The sequence below is a fragment of the Leptonotus elevatus genome, chromosome 3 (assembly GCF_054856555.1).
Source record: "Leptonotus elevatus isolate MCC_2025b chromosome 3, RoL_Lele_1.0, whole genome shotgun sequence".
NCBI classification, from domain to species: domain Eukaryota; kingdom Metazoa; phylum Chordata; class Actinopteri; order Syngnathiformes; family Syngnathidae; genus Leptonotus; species Leptonotus elevatus.
Window position 1 is genome coordinate 18,685,335 of NC_141241.1, and position 20,460 is coordinate 18,705,794.

The 20,460-nt window shown below is 37.6% G+C and overlaps 2 protein-coding genes across 3 annotated transcripts; both read right to left on the minus strand.

Annotated features, from left to right (window-relative positions):
* Positions 1-485: 485 nt before the first annotated feature.
* dtwd1 (DTW motif tRNA-uridine aminocarboxypropyltransferase 1) lies at positions 486-5,315 on the minus strand. Of its 2 annotated transcripts, none has more exons than XM_086070667.1 (5): positions 4,894-5,315; positions 1,588-1,865; positions 1,357-1,494; positions 1,010-1,271; positions 486-944 (listed from the first exon to the last, which is right to left on the minus strand). In XM_086070667.1, exons 1-5 carry the CDS (start codon positions 4,928-4,930, stop codon positions 688-690), a joined length of 972 nt encoding a protein of 323 aa, XP_085926793.1. In that variant the 5' UTR covers positions 4,931-5,315; the 3' UTR covers positions 486-687. The 2 variants fall into 2 exon arrangements, with proteins under 2 accessions (XP_085926793.1, XP_085926794.1); XM_086070668.1 differs by lacking the exon at positions 4,894-5,315 and adding an exon at positions 3,014-3,294.
* A 4,554-nt stretch (positions 5,316-9,869) lies between these two features.
* Positions 9,870-20,199, minus strand: fgf7 (fibroblast growth factor 7). The gene is made up of 4 exons (XM_086071575.1): positions 19,863-20,199; positions 19,055-19,642; positions 11,464-11,570; positions 9,870-11,398 (listed from the first exon to the last, which is right to left on the minus strand). The coding sequence occupies exons 2-4, from the start codon at positions 19,338-19,340 to the stop codon at positions 11,183-11,185; spliced, it is 609 nt and encodes a 202-aa protein (XP_085927701.1). The 5' UTR covers positions 19,341-19,642; positions 19,863-20,199; the 3' UTR covers positions 9,870-11,182.
* Between the last annotated feature and the right edge of the window lie 261 nt (positions 20,200-20,460).

The following is a 20,460-nucleotide window of genomic DNA, read 5'->3' on the forward strand; positions in this document are numbered from 1 at the left end:
AACCCCCATTTTTATGCAGCCACACTGGTCAAAATATGGTATTCTGGTTAATATTGTGTGAGTGGAATATGAGTTAAGCAGCAAAATCCAGCCATTTGTATCCATCTCAGAAGGCGGCCATTTTGCCACTTGCTGTCAACTGAACTGGACTTCTTTAAGTACACCATATGGTGTCCAAAGCGCTTTCCAATTTAAGCCTTACATTCACACACACATTCAAGATGACATCAATGTTGCTCAGGTCTCAGAAAACAGGTGAGTTGTGATTGGTCGTGACCTGTTTTCTGAAGCTGAGCTGTGATTGCTTGTTACCTGAGCAACATTGATGTCATCGTCAGTCGACAGCAAGTGACAAAATGGCCGCCCCCACAGATGGATAAAAGAAGGGCTGGATTTTGGTTCATACGTCTTATTCCACAAATGTAATTTTAATTAAAATGTCATGTTTAGACTCGTGAGGTCACATATAACATTGTCAAGAAATGTTTAAGGTTGACTTCCACTTTAAAGACCCTTCGGACAGTAAGCCAACATGGCCACTTTCGAGTGTGTGCACGTTAATGACACTTGTTAATTTCCACTTCACGTGGACGTTAGCATTTTATCCCAAATGCTTCAACGAATGTTTCACTGTCCCTTCCAAAACAAAACTTCAAAACGGAACTTGACTTAATTCACAGTCTCGTTTCAGTCCCTTGCTGTTACTTTCTCCTCGGCTTGCTTCTTGCTGGCCTCCCTCGACTTGTTGACGACCGTGTGCAGGTAAGAGTAGAAGAAGAGAAGGTTGTCGTACTCTCCGCTGTACTCTTGAGCAAGGCACTGCTCGTGGAAGTCCTTGAGGAAATAATAGATGGCTTCGATCGTCGCCAGGTACGTGTCCGGTTTGCCCCTCTGGGAGCGCCAGAAGCAGGTCTTCCGAGTCGTCAGCTCGACCTGGAGCAGGTCTGAAACGAGTGGCGATGTTAAAACCGGGTGGGCCAACTTAACCATAAAAACAATGGTTAAGTACCTTGTAGTCTCTCATCCGTGCTGATTCTGTTGGTCTGGTTCCACGTGCTGTCGATGAAGACCACCCGCTGGAGGGGATGCAGCCTTGATTCGGAGCCCTTCGTCTCATCTGGGAGCCCTGAACCCGAATTTGAGTGTGCGGCGGCTGGAGACTTCTCTATTTTCCGCCTCTTTATTAAGGGCCTTTTGTCAATCCTGTCACGCAAACGCTGGATGATGTCTTGTACTGCGACAGCGCCCGGACCGGGGAACACCAACACCACCTAGTGAGGGAACGGGTGAGATAAGCAGACAGCAGAATTAATCAAATGACGCTTAGTTTAGAACTATGAAAAAGTTCCAGCTCACCTCGTCTTGATCGTACTCGGGAATGCACGGGTACGTGTAGATGGTGATGTCACTGGGTGCGAGGATCTTGGCATGAACCGCAGTGCTCTTGCCGTCGTTCTCATTGGGATGTTTTATGATATCTATCTTCACTGGAAGCTATGCAAAGCAGACGTATTTTATTCTAACCGTCACAAAGACTTGAACCCGAGGCCGAGAAGAACAAACAATCCCCCGAACCTTTACACTGACCTTGACAGTGGGGATTTCTTGCAGACTGACGTCCACTAATAAGCAGCATGTGTAGCAGAAGAACATCCTTGATCCTCCGCATTTAGCACATTTGGTCCTGCCCCTCTGCTGCATTTTATCCAGCACGGCGTGCGATGCCAATTTGAGTCCCTGAAGAGGGTGCTTGGACAGCTCGGGAGCTTGTGCCGAATCCCTGGAGCCTTCCACCAAGCCGCTCATGCTTGCTCGTGTTGAACGTTGACAGTCCAGATGAGAGAACGTGGAGCAGATATTAATGGCTGCGCAGCAGGAACACATTTTGGCTTGAGTTAAGAGATCATATCTGTGATACAGATAACATTATTTAATACGGAATTATTATTATTTTGTTTTAGGCCGATGCCGATATTTGGCAGAATAAAACTTGGATAACAGATTAATCAGCGGATCAATTAAAAAATATATAATGAATAAGATAACATCTGTTTTGGTCTCTTGATGCTTACAACAATAAAGATAATTACAGGCAGAACATTTGACAATTTTACATTTCTTTTGTTTAATTTTACAGAGAAAAATCTTTAAAAAATCGTCCAACTTGTTTGATGATTTTTTTAAGGGGATGGGGACTGATTGTCATTATCTTCATCTTATTTTGTAAGGTGTTGATGTGTAAAAAATTATAAATAAATCTGATTTAAAAAAAGCTAATATTATCAATGGAGAATTGATTGATCAGGATATTAATTAAATTCAGATACTTTAAAGTTAAACAAAATCAATAATATTTATTTAAAGTCTCTGGCGTCAGGCATACACAAACAGGATATGCAATATTCAGCAAATAACAACATACAGAAATACAGTAGATCTAAAAAGTCAACACCCCCATGCTCAAATGCCAGGTTTTTGTTATATATAAAATGAGGCCAAGATTAATCATTTTCAATCTTCAATCTTGTTCTACTATTAACATGGCCTATAACCTGAACTCAATTGAACCAAAATCCTTTAGAAACTATTGTGCTGCACTAACCCTACTAGACCCAACTAGTAGCACTGCTAGTATTACTACGACTAGTTTTCTCATTATTTGTAAGAAGCGAGAGTAAAGTTCAATAGTGGAGACACTCCAGTTGTTCTACTACTGCGTTTACAGATGACCACATCCCTGAAATCGCTCTAAAGGTCCAAGAACTAGTAAACTCTTTGTCCCAACTTTGGCATTAGTAGGGGGGTTAATCTTACAAATGCGGCAAAACTTATTGAGACTAGTGACGTTAAATTTGGCTTGTTTTGCACACCAAAACCAAACAGCATTTTGTACGTATACCGAAATACACGCGTGAATGCTGGTCAAAACACAATGTGGAGTGTGTACCTAAACACCGAATTGGCCACTAGCTGATGCATGGAAACATGCGTCTAACAAGTGCGTTTCACTTACTGGTCACACACATACACCATTCATTCAGGCGATTATGTCGAGAAACGGTGGCCCGGGATGTTTTTAACGTGTGCTCGTTTTACAGTAACGTTTTTCCGGTTTGCAGCAAACGTAAAATAGATCCCGCCATTGCGCGGAATCGTACGTAAATGTCGCCGCCATGTTGAATGTGGCATGTAAGGCGCTATCCGTGAAGAGGGTTTGTTAAAAATAAAAATAAAAATGACGTAAGAGTCAACTTGAGTCCCCTCTAGAGGAGACTGTTTTGTGATTACACACCCACCACATTGGACAGAACAGCTTCTCATTTTAGGCTGTAGGGCAGTGGTCCTCAACCCTGGTCCTCGGGGACCGGTATCCAGCCTGTTTTCCATGTCTCCTACAGCCAACACAGGTGGGAATCGTTATCAGGCTTCTCCAGAGCTTGCTAATTAGCTGATGATATGAATCACCTGTGTTGGCTGCGGGAGACATGGAAAACAGGCTGGATACCGGTCCCCGAGGACCAGGGTTGAGGACCACTGCTGTAGGGTACTAGAGATTTGGAATACTTTACCATTAACTGTTCTAGAGTGTAACCGTCTGCAAAAGTTTAAATTGAACCTTGAGAAATAGTCACACCTGTAATCATTCAACATATTGTTGTGATTAGGTAAATGTTTGTAAATATAAATAATTACGTGTGTCTGAGATGTCTTTGGACTATTGTTGAGGGGATTTTATTACTGGTGTTTCTGGAATGTTTTATTCATGTTTTTATATATGCCACATTTGATCAGTTCACTTCTGCTGTCACTGCCTCTCCAAGAGAGTCGTACCAACCGTTCAACGCTCAAAGCCAGAGCTTGTGGAATTAAATACATTTAGTTGACTTTGTGGTTAATACGAACACGAAATAACATCGAAATATATGTGGTAGTAAACATTTGTAGTTATTCCATTGAAATGTATACACGTTTGACGCTTGTATTTTGGTGTGTATCTGTTTCCAAAATATTGATGCTTTAATTCAAGAAGACTAATTCCATTAGTTTACAGACAAATCTACCACATTCAAATCTAAAATGGTAAGCTTAAAGAAAAAAATAAGTAAATTTCACTGTGTTTTCCAATGCCAGATATTTGTGTGATGTTAAACACGCTGGTTTGTGTCATATATTTAAAAGATGGCTGGTTTTCTTAACTAGTTTTCAATTAAACAATTGTTTTCATAACAAGCAGATGTGTATTCAATAATAATTTCCAACTTCTCTAATCAACCATTTATACTGAACAAAAATATTAATGCAACACGTGTTTTTGCTCCCTTTTTTCATGAGCTGAAGGCTTAAATACTAATAAATAGATACGTATACAACCCATACAGTATACAGTATATGAATCCATGCATTTTATGTTATTTATTTTTTTAAGTACAACCCTCATTATAAACAAGACATAACTCTTCACTACAAAAGCATACATACATATACATTCATATATCCGATATATTATATCGTCGCTGTTGGGCAAAATCTTCGTACTGTCAAAATGACAACTTTTCAGGAAGTTTTAAAAAAACGCCATCTTGTTCGCGTTATATTATTACTATATACCATTTTACACTCACATCAACACAACACTACAAAAAAAAAATACATTCAATTGCTACTTTAGTATGTTAAAAAATAAATAGCTGATGCATTATTATGATGATGATGATGATGATGATGATGATGATGATGATGGCATGTCATGTCATGTCATGCCGACCCCCACCGTGCAAAAACAAACCACAAACGCCTTATTATAGGTCTTACGCAATGAGTGATGCAATAAATAAAACAATATGAACCAACTAACCCCGTGTATTAAGCAGATATTATGAAACAGAGACAAACCTCGGTGACTCGTGAGGGTCCTTCTGCAACGAAGCATCACAGCAATCGATTTTAAACAAACAAGCCAACTTAAATGTATCTAACCTTACTATAGTATTTTCACTAGTCATTAGTAAAATACCCACGCTCTCCAGTATGAAGTGTAAACTTGCAAGTAGTGTTCGGGAGCACAGGTTACAAACGTGCAAAATGGATAGTGCGTGTGATGTCATCGACCAGCGCCACTATATTGGCTTGCGTCATCAAACATTGCGGCAGTGGTTCTTGTTTCACAAGGTTTTTGGCAAGTTTGCTGCTTAAAATTATATTTAAAATGCAGTAAAGTGCTAATAAAGAAAAAAAATCCCAGCCGATGACAACTATATGGCTCCGCGCTTGGATTTGCGGTGCACTATTTGCAGCCCCTGCATGATCTACGGCGGATGCGCAGAAGGTCGCTAAGTATGGCACGTACATTAGGTCAAAATACGTACATGTTTGCAAAATTTTGTAAATGATACAATTCATAATATTTCGAGCTGTGCCCTTGAAAAGACATGTATTTATTAATATTATTATTATTTTTATTTTTTTACAGTTCGCTGAGACCGTGGTACAAATGGGCGGGGTGACAGAACACACAAAAAAACAGCATGATAGAGGAAAAAATAAAAATGCACAAGGATGAGGGGCACAAGAGGACATTGTCTAAAATACACTCACGTTAAATAGAGGCTACAATTCTGACATACAGCTTCAGAAGAACAAGGAAACAGGAAGAAACAGTTTTGCAACACTTCTCAAAAATTATTCGCTTATAGTTTTTAATAATAATCATTCTTGAAGATGCACTCTCATAATGGTATGATGGTATGAAACCTCATGCTTTAACGACCATTTTCATTGTAGGCCTATACATACTGTGAATTTACTGTACTTTTTTTTTTTTTTTAGAGCCACTATAGATTTAATCGTTCTTAATCGCTTATATTTGATTTCCTTTAATAGCTTCTGTTTTCTACAATTACATTTATAAATAATAAATACAGGCAGGTGATCACTAATAGCATTTATTAATATTCCACTTATCACTTTACTTTCTATATTGTTTGTAAATATTTGATCAATTAAGGAGGTACAATGGGATGCTATTCTGCTTGGTACTTTTGTTATTGTTGGAGAGAGACTTGCTCTGTTGATGTATCCTTATGGGATTCAGCAAGTCAATCCCAACAGATATACATATTTGTTTTGTTGACTGATTTCATTGGAATAGCAACTGTAAAATGCTGACCAAACCCAGAAAAAAAATCTTGATGAAATATTAACTTTTTAACTGCTGAAAATGGCTCAATGAGTCAAGTGTCCCCTTAATGAAAAAAATCAGCACCACACATCGCCCAGAGGGGTTGATTGAGACGGATTTCATTTGTATGCATCCACGTCAGACTATGTTGTAAAATGATGTTAAAGTGTTTTGCGATCATGTGTTGTGTGTGATATATTAACCTAAACATTTTGAGACGGATTTGTGTCAATTATTTACAGTTTTCCCTATATGCGGCAGGGATCAGTTGCTTGGATTACTGTAAATCACTCACAGGAGATTACTGTAATTCTAACCATCCTATACATCTGCCAGGTCGCAATTCACCAATCCCAAGTGCTTGCGTGACTTGCTTGTAGTATAAAAAGAAAGAAAGAAGCATTGTAAGGTTTTTCCTACACAAATTTGCCAATCTTTTGCTGTCGATGTGCTTGCTGTTGCTTTCACAACGCGTTGGTCTTTTGCAGACGCAAAATCTCGCTCATTGCATAAACATCGACTTCTTTGAACAAAAGTTTTTTTTGGGCAGTTCAACATCCCTGTTTCTCGTGTTGGTCCAAACGCACCTCTCTGCATCGCACGAGACTCTATGGCCTCCCGCCCAGTTGATCTTCACTCGCCAATACTTTCACAACCCCCCCAGCCACCAGGTTCATTCCCCCCGCCCGCCGCTAGTCTTTTCCCAAGACGCTGCTCATATTGTCAGACTGTCCGTGTATGCAGTTGGTAATATGGACCACATGTGGTTTGCTGCATTTATGCCCCCACACAAATATCAAAGGGATTCCAAACCGTTTTAACAAATAATGTGTTTTAGTCATAGCATCATTATGTAACCACAAAACGCAATTAAATTGCACACGCACTCTTTAGTTGATTTGTTGCAGGTAAGGCAATGCTCGAGGCATTTAAACACATCCCCTGAACCTTTATTGTGTGAACACATTTTTTTTTATTTTGAAAAAGTTTTTCCCATTGGAAATATTAGAAACAGATATCATCTGTTCCAGACTCACAAAACCATTATTAATTGCACAGGCAGTTTTGAAAGCAATATTTCAACAAAAATAACCTAACCAGAGTAAAAATCTAACAGATTGAATTTCAATACAGTTAACTATTACACAATAGGCACCGTCATTTGTCAAACTTTGTCACAAAATGCACTTTCTTCATTTTTCTATGCAAGAGACGACATATATGATTGATGATGTTGTCATTCCCTCAAGCTGAGACTCATTCTTCTAGTGGAATGAAAAAAAGAAAAATCTAAAGAAAAAGCGAACATGCAAATAAATCCTTGTGAGGTGCTTTGAAGTCTCATACAATGTTGGGCAACAATTTTTTTTTAGGCTAAGTACTGGACAAGAAAAAGCAAACCACTGTATACAAATGTTCTTTTAAATAGTTTTCGCTGCAAGTAACAATTATTTTAACAATTAATTAGTCTGTTGATTGTTTTGACGATGAGTTACGTAAAAAAAAAAATCCATTCTTTATTCATCAAAAGGACATTATTTTAATTTGACAGTGCAAAAAAAAATGCACAAACATAAACGGATTATGATTTCATTACTGTTTTGGTCCACAACATGTCAGAAAATGTTGATCATTTTTTGCCAAAGTGAAAGCAAATGTTTGCAAAAGTCTTATTTGTATTCAACACAGAGGTTTTCAGTCTGCTTTCAGAGGACGACAGAAATCTGATCATATTTGCTCTTGAGAGGCTGACATTCCAAGGATTTGGACAATTAAGTTAAACAAAGTCTATAAATGATTAATTATTGATGATCAGAGTTAGTTTTCAATGAATTAACTATTTACACAAAAATATTGACACATTTTCATGTGTAATGATTCAATTACAGTATTATGGCCATCAAATTGAAAGATTTTTCCTTTAATTGTTTAAAAACAATCAGTTCTAAAAGATTGAATGCAAATGTGCTGAACAGTTAAATACAACTAAACTGTACTTAACAAAGGGTCATGCAGTTTAAGCATTTAATTGAGTGATTCTTTTACGTACCACTAGAGGGCGCCTGCGCCACCCGAGAATCAACATGCATCGATATCCTATTTTGGATATGATGACACCTTTTCACTATTTATGTGGTTATTTAAAATAAATAGATGATATTGAGGCTCTCTTTTGTTGAATAAAAATGTGCTGTAATTCCAATGAAATACGTGTTTCGTTGTTTTTGTGTAAATGATGCCACTTTGCGTGCTCTCTCCTGACAGTTCTCTCTCACTGGTGCCGGCTTCTTGGGTCCGCTGGGACCATACAACCTTGAATGTGAAATGTGTTTACATTTTAAGCATGTTACAAATTATCTGCTAAGACTAACTTTGCGTGACTTGGCAGGCAGCTTTACCTTGCTCACATTGTTTGGGTCAAATGCATTTCAGGGGTTCGCTCTCTCAATTTGACTGTCTGTATCTGACAGGGGTCCAGATGTGAACCCAGCCCGCAGAGGTAAAGATGTGTGTGTGTGTGTGTGGGGAGGGGGGGGGGGGGGTATGAGGCTGGAAAGTGTGGGAACTCTGCCAATACGTCTGTTGTTGTGGTCATTGTCATCAAAACTCAGTGGAATTCAAATTACATTATTTAAAACGTCACATATTTTGATTATCCTCTAATTGGTATATCAATATTTAAGGAGGAACATGTCATCTGTCCATGGGCTAAAAGATTTCCCAAATGTTTCTTTGCTATGTGTCTTATATGTTGTTATCTAAAAATCAACAGCATCATCATCATTGGATTATCTCGACTAATCTAAGAAACATTTCTTCAATCTCTCCAGAGGAATTTCGATATGTTTTTGTAGAGTCCTGAAATAAATGATCTAATCATAAAAAGGGGTGAGATGGATATCAAAATGTTCCTTTTTTTTCTTTCACATAGCATCAAATGACGAATCATACATCTTGTTACTTATGTACCGTACATACTTAAGCACGTATGCACTGATGCATAATAACATACATATGTTACTCCAAAAAGTGGAACATGGTCTTTTTGGCTCAGTATTTTATAGTGGAGTGCAAATAGTAAAATATCTTTTAACGTAATATGTCATCATATTATGATAATGACAGTGAATTATCAGCTTCAAGTCTCTTGAACATTTTAAGTTTGCCGGTCAAAGTTTGGACACACTTTCTCATGCTACTGAAAGAGAAAGCATGCCCCAATCTGGGCATATTTGGGTTCGACATCCACGAATTTGCATAATCACATTTTTTTAAATACATACACCCCAAATGATCAAACTCACGAGTCAAACGTTTCTATTTCGTATGCCCCCTCAGAAGATTTATAAAAGTACACTCCCACTCCTGTATTGTAGTCAATCAACAGTGAGAATTATTCATTTGCATAGACTGGACTTAATTATCTCATACAACATAAATGCATTTACATTTTTAATTCGAACGTTGTCTTGACTCAGTCATTTATTCCACATTACCGACAACAACTTTTACATGCTCCACATTTGCCTAAAACGCTGAATTAAATGTTACAAGGACAATTCGGACTCGACAATGTGTTTCATGAGTACTTTTACAAGTCCAGCTTGTTTCATTTGATCCGTTTTGTGTTACGTGTATGTTTGTGTGCGTGCGTCGCTATGAATAAATAACAAGAAAACACACAAAGGAAATGACTTTTATAAAGAAATATAATATTTAATAATAAAATAACAATAACATTGAATAGTGGTTTAAAAGCTGATGGAGCAAGTCAAACTACTTGCGTGTGTTCTAGCTGTGCCACCTGAAGACGTTATAATGAAAACTCTGGTTGTTCAATCTGAAGTCGGCGCAGATTTCAGTGCATACCTATGGCTAGATTTTCCCTGGCTTTGCGCGAATGCCTCCTCATGGAGTTCAGTGTGTTTATCAGTGGTGCTTGTAGCAGATCTTTGATAAGAACATCCTGTTTCGAGGAACTTGTCATGTGTAGTGTAAATTGTACATGTTGGAGCTATGTGACGGGCATACGTAGGTCATGTGCCAAAATTATGACTTAGGCTATATTACGATTATAAGTGTAACGTATTGTGGTTTTAACGACTCCTATGTAAATAGCGAAAACATAGAATGGTGAAGATAACGGGTCTCGAACCCGGGTCGTTTGGTCAGAAGACGAGCATCCATTTTACTGAGCTAACCAGCCAGTAGTTACTGCAGTGCTTTTTAGTGTTTCATTCATTCATCACCTGGGGAGTAATGGGCTTACACACCTTATGTCTTTAAATGGCTAATGGTTGGGGTTAGTAAGAGGTGGTTGTACTGTGGTTGATGTTACAAAACACTCTAAAAACAGTTGGGTCAAAAATAACCAAACTATGGGTCAAAAATGGACCCATCCTCGACTTGGGTCAATTTGACCCAACTTTGAGTCAAAAAATTGGTCTTTTAGTGTAAAACAACTCATAAATATTGGGTCCAAAATTTGGGTCATTTTGTATAAAACAACCCAGAAAGTTGGTCAAATTAACCTATAAAGTGGATCATTACCATTTTTGATCCATAATTGGGTTACTTTTGACCCAACTGTTAATAGAGTGTAATTACAGGCCTGTTAGTCAGTCGGATAGACTCATCTACTGACTACCCAACCCGGGTTTGAGTATCAGTATCCACTTATGGTTCATTTTACTATTTTTCCCCCCTGCTATTTATGTTGGCCATTAGGGGTCGCTAAACTACAATATGTAACACTTAGTCATCATTTGCACGTTTTAAAATGTGGTCGTATAAATTGGAGGTGTGTCGAAAAACATGCTGTGAGTTTTGCAACACTGCTCTGACGTCAACTGGCGAGCTACGGCCAAGAGAACGAACGCTTCGAAAAAAAACTGCAAATGGCTGACGGCGGTCTTGAGAAGAGTGGCGTGTAGCTAGTGATCAATTTATATGTCTGTTAACATATTCGCTAAGTGAATTCATACACAAAGTGAGTCCTGTATCTCAGTCCGCCCTCCTCTGCTCTTGCCTGCATTTCATGGGGATGAAGTGCGACGCCACGTGCTCCCTCCTGGTCTTCTTCCCTCGCATGGGCCGCCCCTTCTGGGACAGCGCTATGAACATCTCTTTGCCGTTTTTAGTCCACTTTGCCGACGAGTAAGCGTTGAAGTAGTTTTCTAGGAAAACCTCCTTGAAGTTGCAGTTTTCATTGTAGGTTCTCTGCAAAGGGTCACAAGAAGGGCAACTTAAATCCAGCCACGTGCCGCCGTATGTTTGACATTTACCTTTCCTTGCAGCTGCCCGGCTTTGTTCATGGCGATGTAATGCTGACTCTTTATGCCTTTGATAGCCAGTATGCCCCCCTCAGACACTGTCCTGATCTCGAGGATGCCTATCAGACAGCAAATGGAGACGTAGAACAGAACAGGTAAGACGCTGTCGACGTCCAGCCTTCACTCCCGGTTGCATTCCCGCCCCCCCCCCCTCGACATTTGTCTTCATTAACAGAACGAGACCAAAGTTCCTGCGGTTTAATGAGAACGTGGCCTCTCTGGCTTCATTCAAACTTGTTCGTTGACCTGCTTGACCCTTACACAAGCCACAATTTATATGCCATAGCACATGTGGGAGACAGATTAGGTCCCCCCCCCTCCGGCATTGAGAAAATAACCTCCTTGCGTGAGTTTTGCACGCTATAGTCAAGGCCTGCCCTTGAAAAGTGCGAGTGTACGCACACGCATGCATTACAATTGTGGTTTCATGTAAATGAGTCGTGTTTGTATGCAGTCCACCCAGGGGCTTTGTTGTTGACTGCAGAAACAACATGTACCATGAATGTTATGAATTAAAGCTTAGCGTAATGGACTTGATAGTGAAGTGGAATAACAAGCTCGTCTACGGCTTTGATGAGCTTCAGAATGGTACAGAAAAACACTTCATTGGCTATTTCAGTGTTATGGAACCAATTAGAGATGTATCAACAATTCTGACTTGACAAAGATAATAATGATCAGCTTTGATTGAGACCGTCCGTCATAGAGATATTCACTTAACCACATTTATTGTTGTGGTTGTAGTTTATAAATAGATTGTCTAAATACTACTACTTCTAATCCATCCACCATTTCGTTTAGCACAGTGGTTTTGTTACTTTTCACATCAACCACAAAAATGACTTAGCTCACCAAGTCAGTCACATGCAATGAGGTTCATGACTGGTAAGGCACTGACTCCTTCAGTGATGTAAACATAAGAACCCCAAATGGAACATCAGGCTATATTTCAATTTTGAAATAAATAATAAACAAAATATTAAATGGATATTCTAATATGTTTTTCAAAGCTTTCAACTCATTCACTGCCATAAATTCATTTAAAAAAAGATTATTAAAAATTAGGGGCGACAGGCGATTTTTATTGTAATTAATCGCATGACTTCATTAGTTAACTCACGATTAATCACAAATTTTATATCTGTTCTAAATGTACAATAAAAAAATTATAGGTTTTCATACAAAATGTTAAACTAATAGAAATAGTTTAAATTAATTTTTTACGTTTATAGCCGTGAATGGCAGTGAATGAATAAAAAAAAAGAAAACATAAAAAATTTGGGCCGTTGGCCGATAAAAATTTGTAATCATAATGAATCGCATGACTTCACTAGTAAACTCACGATTAATCACAAATGTTCTACTTTTGTTAGCAAGAGTATGAAAACCTAGAATTTTTTTTATTGTACATTTATAACAAATATAAAATTTGTGATTAATCGTGAGTTAAATATTGAAGTCATGCGATTAATTACAATGAATTTTTTTTATCGCCTGACGTGGTAAAAACAAAGATGACTAAAAATTAGGGCCGTCAGGCGATAAAAATTCTAGAAATCTAAAATTCATACTCTTGTTAACAAAAGTGAAAAAAAAAAGTTAAACTAATAGAAATAGTTCAAATGAATTTTTGACGTCTATAGCTGTCAATGGCAGTGAATGAGTTAAATATGATGAAATCATTGGCATTATTGGATTGTAAAAGAAAATCAATATAAAGCGTGGACCACAGAGCTAAAATGTAAATAATTCACTGTACTCATTATTAGGGGTTTTTGGGTTATTTTTTGCTTTGCTTCATTCATTTCATTAAATAATTTTTTCATTTATCTCAGGCAACAACTTGAACACATAAGCAACAATTCATGCTGTAGTTTCATAATATGAACAGAGAAATTTGTTTTGAAAAAGAGCGACAAATATGATTTTGCCTGAAAGAGAGTGGGGAGAAGAAAACTTTTTTAATCCCACCCCCATGTTGAATCTATAAAACACAAATATACAGTTCTTCCTGCGAGTTACAGTATTGCTAAGCAATATCATGGCATACGATTAACTGAATTGAGTGTGAATAATGGTGATGTTACCATTGGCAACAGATATTACATACTTTTATAGTTCATACCAACAATAGTAACACAATTCATATTCCAAGCTTCCTCCCCTGCCCGGCCTAAGTTCATAATAGCCAACATTAAAATACAGTTCGTATTAGGCTTTCTTTAAAAACAAGGCAGACATTTTATTTCTAAAGAGTTTATTGAATAATGTTCTCAGCCACTACAACAATATGCACAGAACATTAAAACTGATTAAAAAATGAAAGCAAACATTTCGAAAAGATTAAATGTAAATGTATTTTGTGTAACGTAAAAGTATAAACTGAACTGTATTAACAAATGGACTGTACTGGATGACGCCACTTTAACTTTATGCAAAGTTTCATCATTTCATTCAGTGATTCTTCCTTGCACCTTGTAGACGTTGAGAATCACTGCTTTTGCGCTTATCATCATTTTGGGCATGAGGCGGGGCACACCAGTCGCCAGTCAATCACAGCATTAATTATAATATTTTGGTTTTCTTTAGTCATAGAAAGGGGCAAACTAATGGGACCCTCACAATTGCAGTTTATGAGTACACTTTGGCAATACCAAAGCAACTACATTGTATTGTACTTGTATTGGATTCTATCAGGTGTTGCAGGTGTCCCTTTTTGTAAGTTTGTTATTTTAGTAAAACATACTAACAACAACAACAACTACATGGCAGCAATACATCATACGCATTACGTACTGTATCAAGTTTTTTCAACATTTTCTATGAGAATTCAACGTCCAAACACTTGGCACCTGACCGCTGCAAGAAAGAGGGAATTCCTCTATTCGAGCTGTTTTCCACACGGACATTGAGCATGCAGTGTTGATCTCACTTGCTAGATCACAAACAGATGACGGTCTCCCAATCTTGGAATGTTGTTTATGCTCGGCACTCTTCAAGTCACCATTGCTAGCCCATGAGTGCCTGTTGAGCTGACATTAAGAAATGTCATGTATTATTATTATTACTTTTTTTTTTTTTAACACATTTTGACTTTTTCATTATTATTGATTTGTTAGTGTAAACTATTATTGAACTTAATAAGGACAAGTAGGATAGCGTAGTTATTCGTAAGCATATTGTCATAATATTGTAGCATGAAAGTGCAGTTCCAAATACATTATGTGAAAGTTAAAGAGTTTTTTTGCTCTACTGCGAAGAGATGGAAAACTTGCCCATTACACATTTTGACGTGTGTAATGTACATACACATTTGTCATTAATTTAAAGATTGTGTTCTCTTTAATAGATCTTGAATTCAATATTTCAAAGTCACTTTTAATGATTTTGTATTGGTGCATTATTCCGCAATACTATACTGTGTCATTTGAATAGATTTGCTGAAACACTAAAGCTAAATATAATGGCAGGGTATTTTATTCATTGGCTTAAGTCTTTTTTTCCTTCCTTCCTGACACAACTTGATACTCGTTGCCCATTAGTATGGAGTTCAATGTGGCTTAGAATATGTTTTATTTAGTTGCAATTCTTCTCTCTCCCTACAAACCAAACAACACATAACATTTATGTTTTTGTTGAGTTTTTTGTGCTGTGGTTTACTTTTTTAATCAACCTGGCAGCAAGTGTTTTTTTTCCCTCTCCTGCAATTGCGATCATATTTGCTGCAAACTCACATTAAGCACTGCCCATGGAGTTTCACGTTGATGTTCATGTGCTGACAATTAGCGTTTACCAGTTTGTACAAAATGAAACCAGCTGCTCTCTTATTTGTTTCACCACTTTGTTGGTTTTTTAGTAAATGCATGGTAAGAACCGACTGACACAACAAAGATATATATATATATATATATATATATATATATATATATATATATATATATATATATATATATATATATATATATATATATATATATATATATATATATATATATATATATATATATATATATATATATATATATATATTGTATAGGTGTCAGTGGATTAAAAATTGTAATCGTAAATTAATCGCACATTTTATATCTCAATTTATAATAAAGTGAAAAAAAATAAAGTATAATATGTTTGATTTTTTTCATACTCTTGTTAACATAAAAGTGGGAAGAAATGTTAACCTAATAGAAATTTGGTTTCATTTTTTAGTCGTTGATTCAGTAATTTCATAAAAATTCATTAAAAAAAATAAAATTTCAAATAGGTACTGTACTGTAAAAAACGTGTGACATTCATTTGTATTGGTCATTTTTATGTCATTACATGGCATAATTGCATTTGTAAGACAATGGTTATTTTTCTCTATATATTTAGAGCTGACAAATTTTTAACATGAAGTAACTTGTGAAATTCGGCACATCTTAAAAACTGTAAAGCGTAACTTGACCCCTATATATATATATATATATATATATATATATATATGCATTGTTATTTAATTTATTACTGCTAAATTGTGCTACAGTGACTCCTTTGCACAACGTTGAATGCTTTTATTTTGTTGAGCTCAATATGGATGTGCATTGTAAAAAGACGTAACTTTACCGGAACCGAACCATAATCTTGTTCATTTCTTATTAAGAGCTATCTAATTTTTAACTTGCGAACTTCTGCACATTTTTAAAATGGTAAAATACAACTTGACGCCAATCCCCACAAATATATGCATTATTATTTAATTTATTACTGCTTAATTGCAGTGGCGTAGCCATAATTTTTCATAGGGGTGGCCAGGGTGAAACGGTTTGAGATTGCCACGGACACGTCTTGCTGGAGGAACCTAGCTCGTTGCTAACGGCTAACCGATTGCGTTCTTTCAAAGCAGAGAACCGGCGGTCGTCCTTCCCAGTTCAAACAATTCCACAGCTCAAACATACTGCCCCTTAAACATTGTGTATTGTAGCTGCAGTGCAGTACAGTGCATTTCTATTGGGTAATTTTAACGTGGAGGTTTCTGCTGCGTCGCAACTGGAATTCCCTTCAGTAGAGGCTTTACAAAAAGGGGCGGTTATTAAACATTCACTGCCATTGATGGCTATAAACGTCAAAAATTCATTTGAACTATTTCTATTACATAATTTAAAAAAAATCCACTTTTCTTAACAAGAGTATGAAAACCCAGATTTTTTTATTGTACATTTAGAACAGATTGTGATTAATCACTAGTGAAGTCATGCGATTAATTACGATTCAAAACTTTAATCGCTTGACGCCCCAAATTTTTTATCTTTTTATTCATTCACTGCTATAAACGTCAAGAATTAATTTGAACTATTTCTATTAGTTTAATTCCCCCCCCCACTTATGTTAACAAGAGTATGACATTTTTTGTATTGTACATTTAGAACCGATATAAAATTTGTGATTAATCGTGAGTTACCGAGTGAAGTCATGCGATTAATTAAAATAAAAAATTGTAATCGCCTCTTGCCCCTAATTTAAAATTTTAATTTATGGCATTGAATGAGCCAATCAAGCGTTAAAAAAATTGGTGCCGTTAAAGACACTTATTATTGATATTAATGCGATTATTCTGACACCCATAATATATATATATATGATTTGATTATATTGATTGCTACAGTATGTCTGTCTTTTTCCAGGAATTCCAAGAGTAGTACTACCAGACAGCAAATTTGCCCCTCAGAAAACAATAGGTGCTCTTTGAAATGTCAAAAAAGTTGTAAAACACGCACCACAGGCATGCTTCCAGTCTGGAATGTAAGAGCTGAAAACAGCGCTAGTCTCAGTTTCACATTGTGGTTTCATTTTGTTCTTTATTGTTTTGGATGAAACAATGAATGCCTTTACTATAGTTTAGGATGATATAGAAAAGAGTACACTGCTGTTTGAATCAAAGGCTTCTGTGTTGAATGTCCCTGTGTTTGCTGTTTGCATGCAATTGTTAGCCACAAAAGTCTGAATCCAGTCTTTTTTTTTTCTTTTTTTTTTTGCCAACCAATGTACAAACATCTTTCCCCATTCTCTTTTAGGTTGGCTGTCATACCAACATTCCAGCCAGAGCCGCACTGCCAGATAGGAGGAAACGATAACTTCTTAAAACATCCTCAGCGTGAGGACCCATTAGCCGTTAAAAGTCTGATATTCAAAACACAATTACAATTTCTGACTGACACCTCACTCAACATTAACCAGACAATTTCTGACTTAAATATTTTTTTTAGATGTCACTTTTTCTGTTTTGCAGCCAATTAGTGGAATTTGTACTTGTCAGAAGGATCTTTTAGTTCAGTTTTGTTGCCTGTAATTTAGTCAAAACCTCCTTTCATCATAGTACGTTTTGGAGAGAGTAAATCAGGCAGAACAAATGTGCTAGTGTGAGTGCAAGGTCACACACATTTGTCAACCAGCTCCCAAGTCGACTTCATGACAGTCTTGTTATGGTTTGACAGGGTTAGGGTCACCACCACCTGCTTTGTTTAACCACTGTCACTCTGGCTACACAAGCACATGACAACTGTTGATAATTTGTTCACCCACTGCTGGCACCTTGACAGGCTCTTTTACTCATTATTGTTGCTAATCCCCGTGGCGGATATAAACAGTGCTTACATTCATCCTAACATGCTTTAATTTGCGGCAGTTATAAATGACAGATTACATATAAATGAAAAGCTTGAATGCTGAGTAATGCTGCTGCCAGATCAATTACGAGCTGGTAAATACATCACAGCATATCTAAGCAACCAGACACCAGGTGAGTGAAGGATGACGTCAGACTAGTCTAATTGGATGCTTAGTACTTGACAGGAGCGGCATTATTTCTATCAAACCAATCATTTTGACCTCAGATAAGTTTCAGTGCACCCGTCTGCAAAAATCAGCATATAGGGGCTCTGAAGCCAACCCAAATGATATTTCTAATGCTGAAATATGATTTTCATTGTTATACATCAACTTTAAAACTTCTTCACCCCAAAAAAAAAAACATATCGTGAAGCACAATGTTATGTCAAGATGGAGAAGTGACACATTTCTAACTTTTCAGAGAAGTTCAATGAATCGGCTGAAATGTATACAAAAACTCTCATTCAGTTAGAGTTCAGTTTGAAATGACTCCTTTCGGTTAAAAATGGTAAAATGTCAAGCGTTCACTAATATTCCTGAGTCTGCCTAATCACACTTGATATTGCTGAATGGTCTCTTGTTGTTTTTGATGACCGCACCGCACGTCTACACACAGTGGCCTTTTTAACCCAATGTGCAGTAGAAGACGGTAATGTAGCCAATCACAAGCCTGCGTAAGCCACAATTAAATCAGCACACACAATATCAATAGACGTGTGTGTTATTCTGTCTTGTGTAAAGTCCAACTTTATGAACGCTGCCGGTAAGCATGACTAAATGAAAGGCTGATACCTCAAATGTATTTTTTCAATGCAAAGCAGCATTACCATACAATCATGCAGGAAGCCACATTGTGCTGATTGATTTTGAATCAAAGTGACAAAACAGTCATCCTTACTGTAACAGTTGGTTAGATCTTGAGTCCCATTGATGTTGCCTTCATCATCAATTGTCAGGAACCACTGGGTGCGGCTGAACAGCTGTCGGATCCGCACATCTCCTCCCTCCAGGTAGTCATAATTCCTGGTGTGACGCTCGTGTCTCGTGCAGTTCATGATGGCAGCGAGTTGTGCCGGGGTGCAGTCACTGTAGACCACACGCACGCTGCTGAATAGGAAGATGGCGTGCAGGTAGAGTCCCGAGAACAGATTTGGAAGGTTCCATGTCAGCATCCATTTGCGCATTATAATACAATGCAGTGGGGATCGATGAACAACATACTGAAAACAGGCGACGAGATCTGCTCGCTATCACTTAGCCCAAGTGAACCCTGTTGAACTCCAGTTACAACCCCAGGGTTTGCGCTCTGGCAGAAGGGAGTCCTCGCAGGACAATAGTCAGGCTGGCTGTGGAGGAAAACACTTCCAAAAGTTGGTTGGAGTTGAAAGAGGCTGGAGAATATTCTGAAGAAGGAGATGGGATGCAGTGTTTTTGGTGATTTTTAGTCTTCAGTGATGCAAAACGTTGTCTTCTCTATCCCCGGAGTCTGTCAAAGAGCATCATAACACATGTTAGGAAATGTCCTATATATATATTCTGTCGGACACATTATGCTAAAGTAGCTCAATGTGTAGCAATTCTTGTCAATAAATATGCAATATTTGAGTATAATTTGACAGGCATGCGCTGACATGTGAGCCGTTATGTCACTGCCGGTTTCAAATAAATGCTTTCAACTCAACAAAGAAACAAATGGAATGACTTACATGTGATGGAAGAACTTGCCAGACTTGTACTCCCCTTTCAGCACGAATTTGGATGGCAACACCTAAAATAAGTCCAGAAATGCAGTGCGAAGAGCTGAGAGCGCGTGTCTGTTCCAGCGGATGTCTGCCTGCTACTGGCAGAGAGACTGCGCGTGTGCATCCTTCACTGTCGCTGAGATAAATGCCTCCCGCTGACCTCACTTGAGAGCAATTAGATCTCAACCAGTCAGCTGTGCCTGGCCGTGATGCAGTGGAGAAACACCCTCCACTTGCCTCTCGCTGTCTCGCACGCTCAGGACGTGAGAGGGAGCCATAAACTAAATAGCAGCCTCTCATGTTGTCGTTTTTGCAGACATCAATCTTGCCTTTCAAGTGCTTTGTAACTTTTATTTATGATGTAATTGTCCAAATTGTTGCTATATCATAAGACTTTTGTGAAGGTTTTATCTCTCATTTTAAATGCTTCACTTACTGTTGCTCTTAAATGGACCAAATCTTGTGAAAGGATTTACCGACTAACGTGAAACCGCTTTAAAAATTAGCTCCGGCGTTCCTTCTGATTGTGTATCATAGTGGGAAGAAACAAAATAGAAAATAA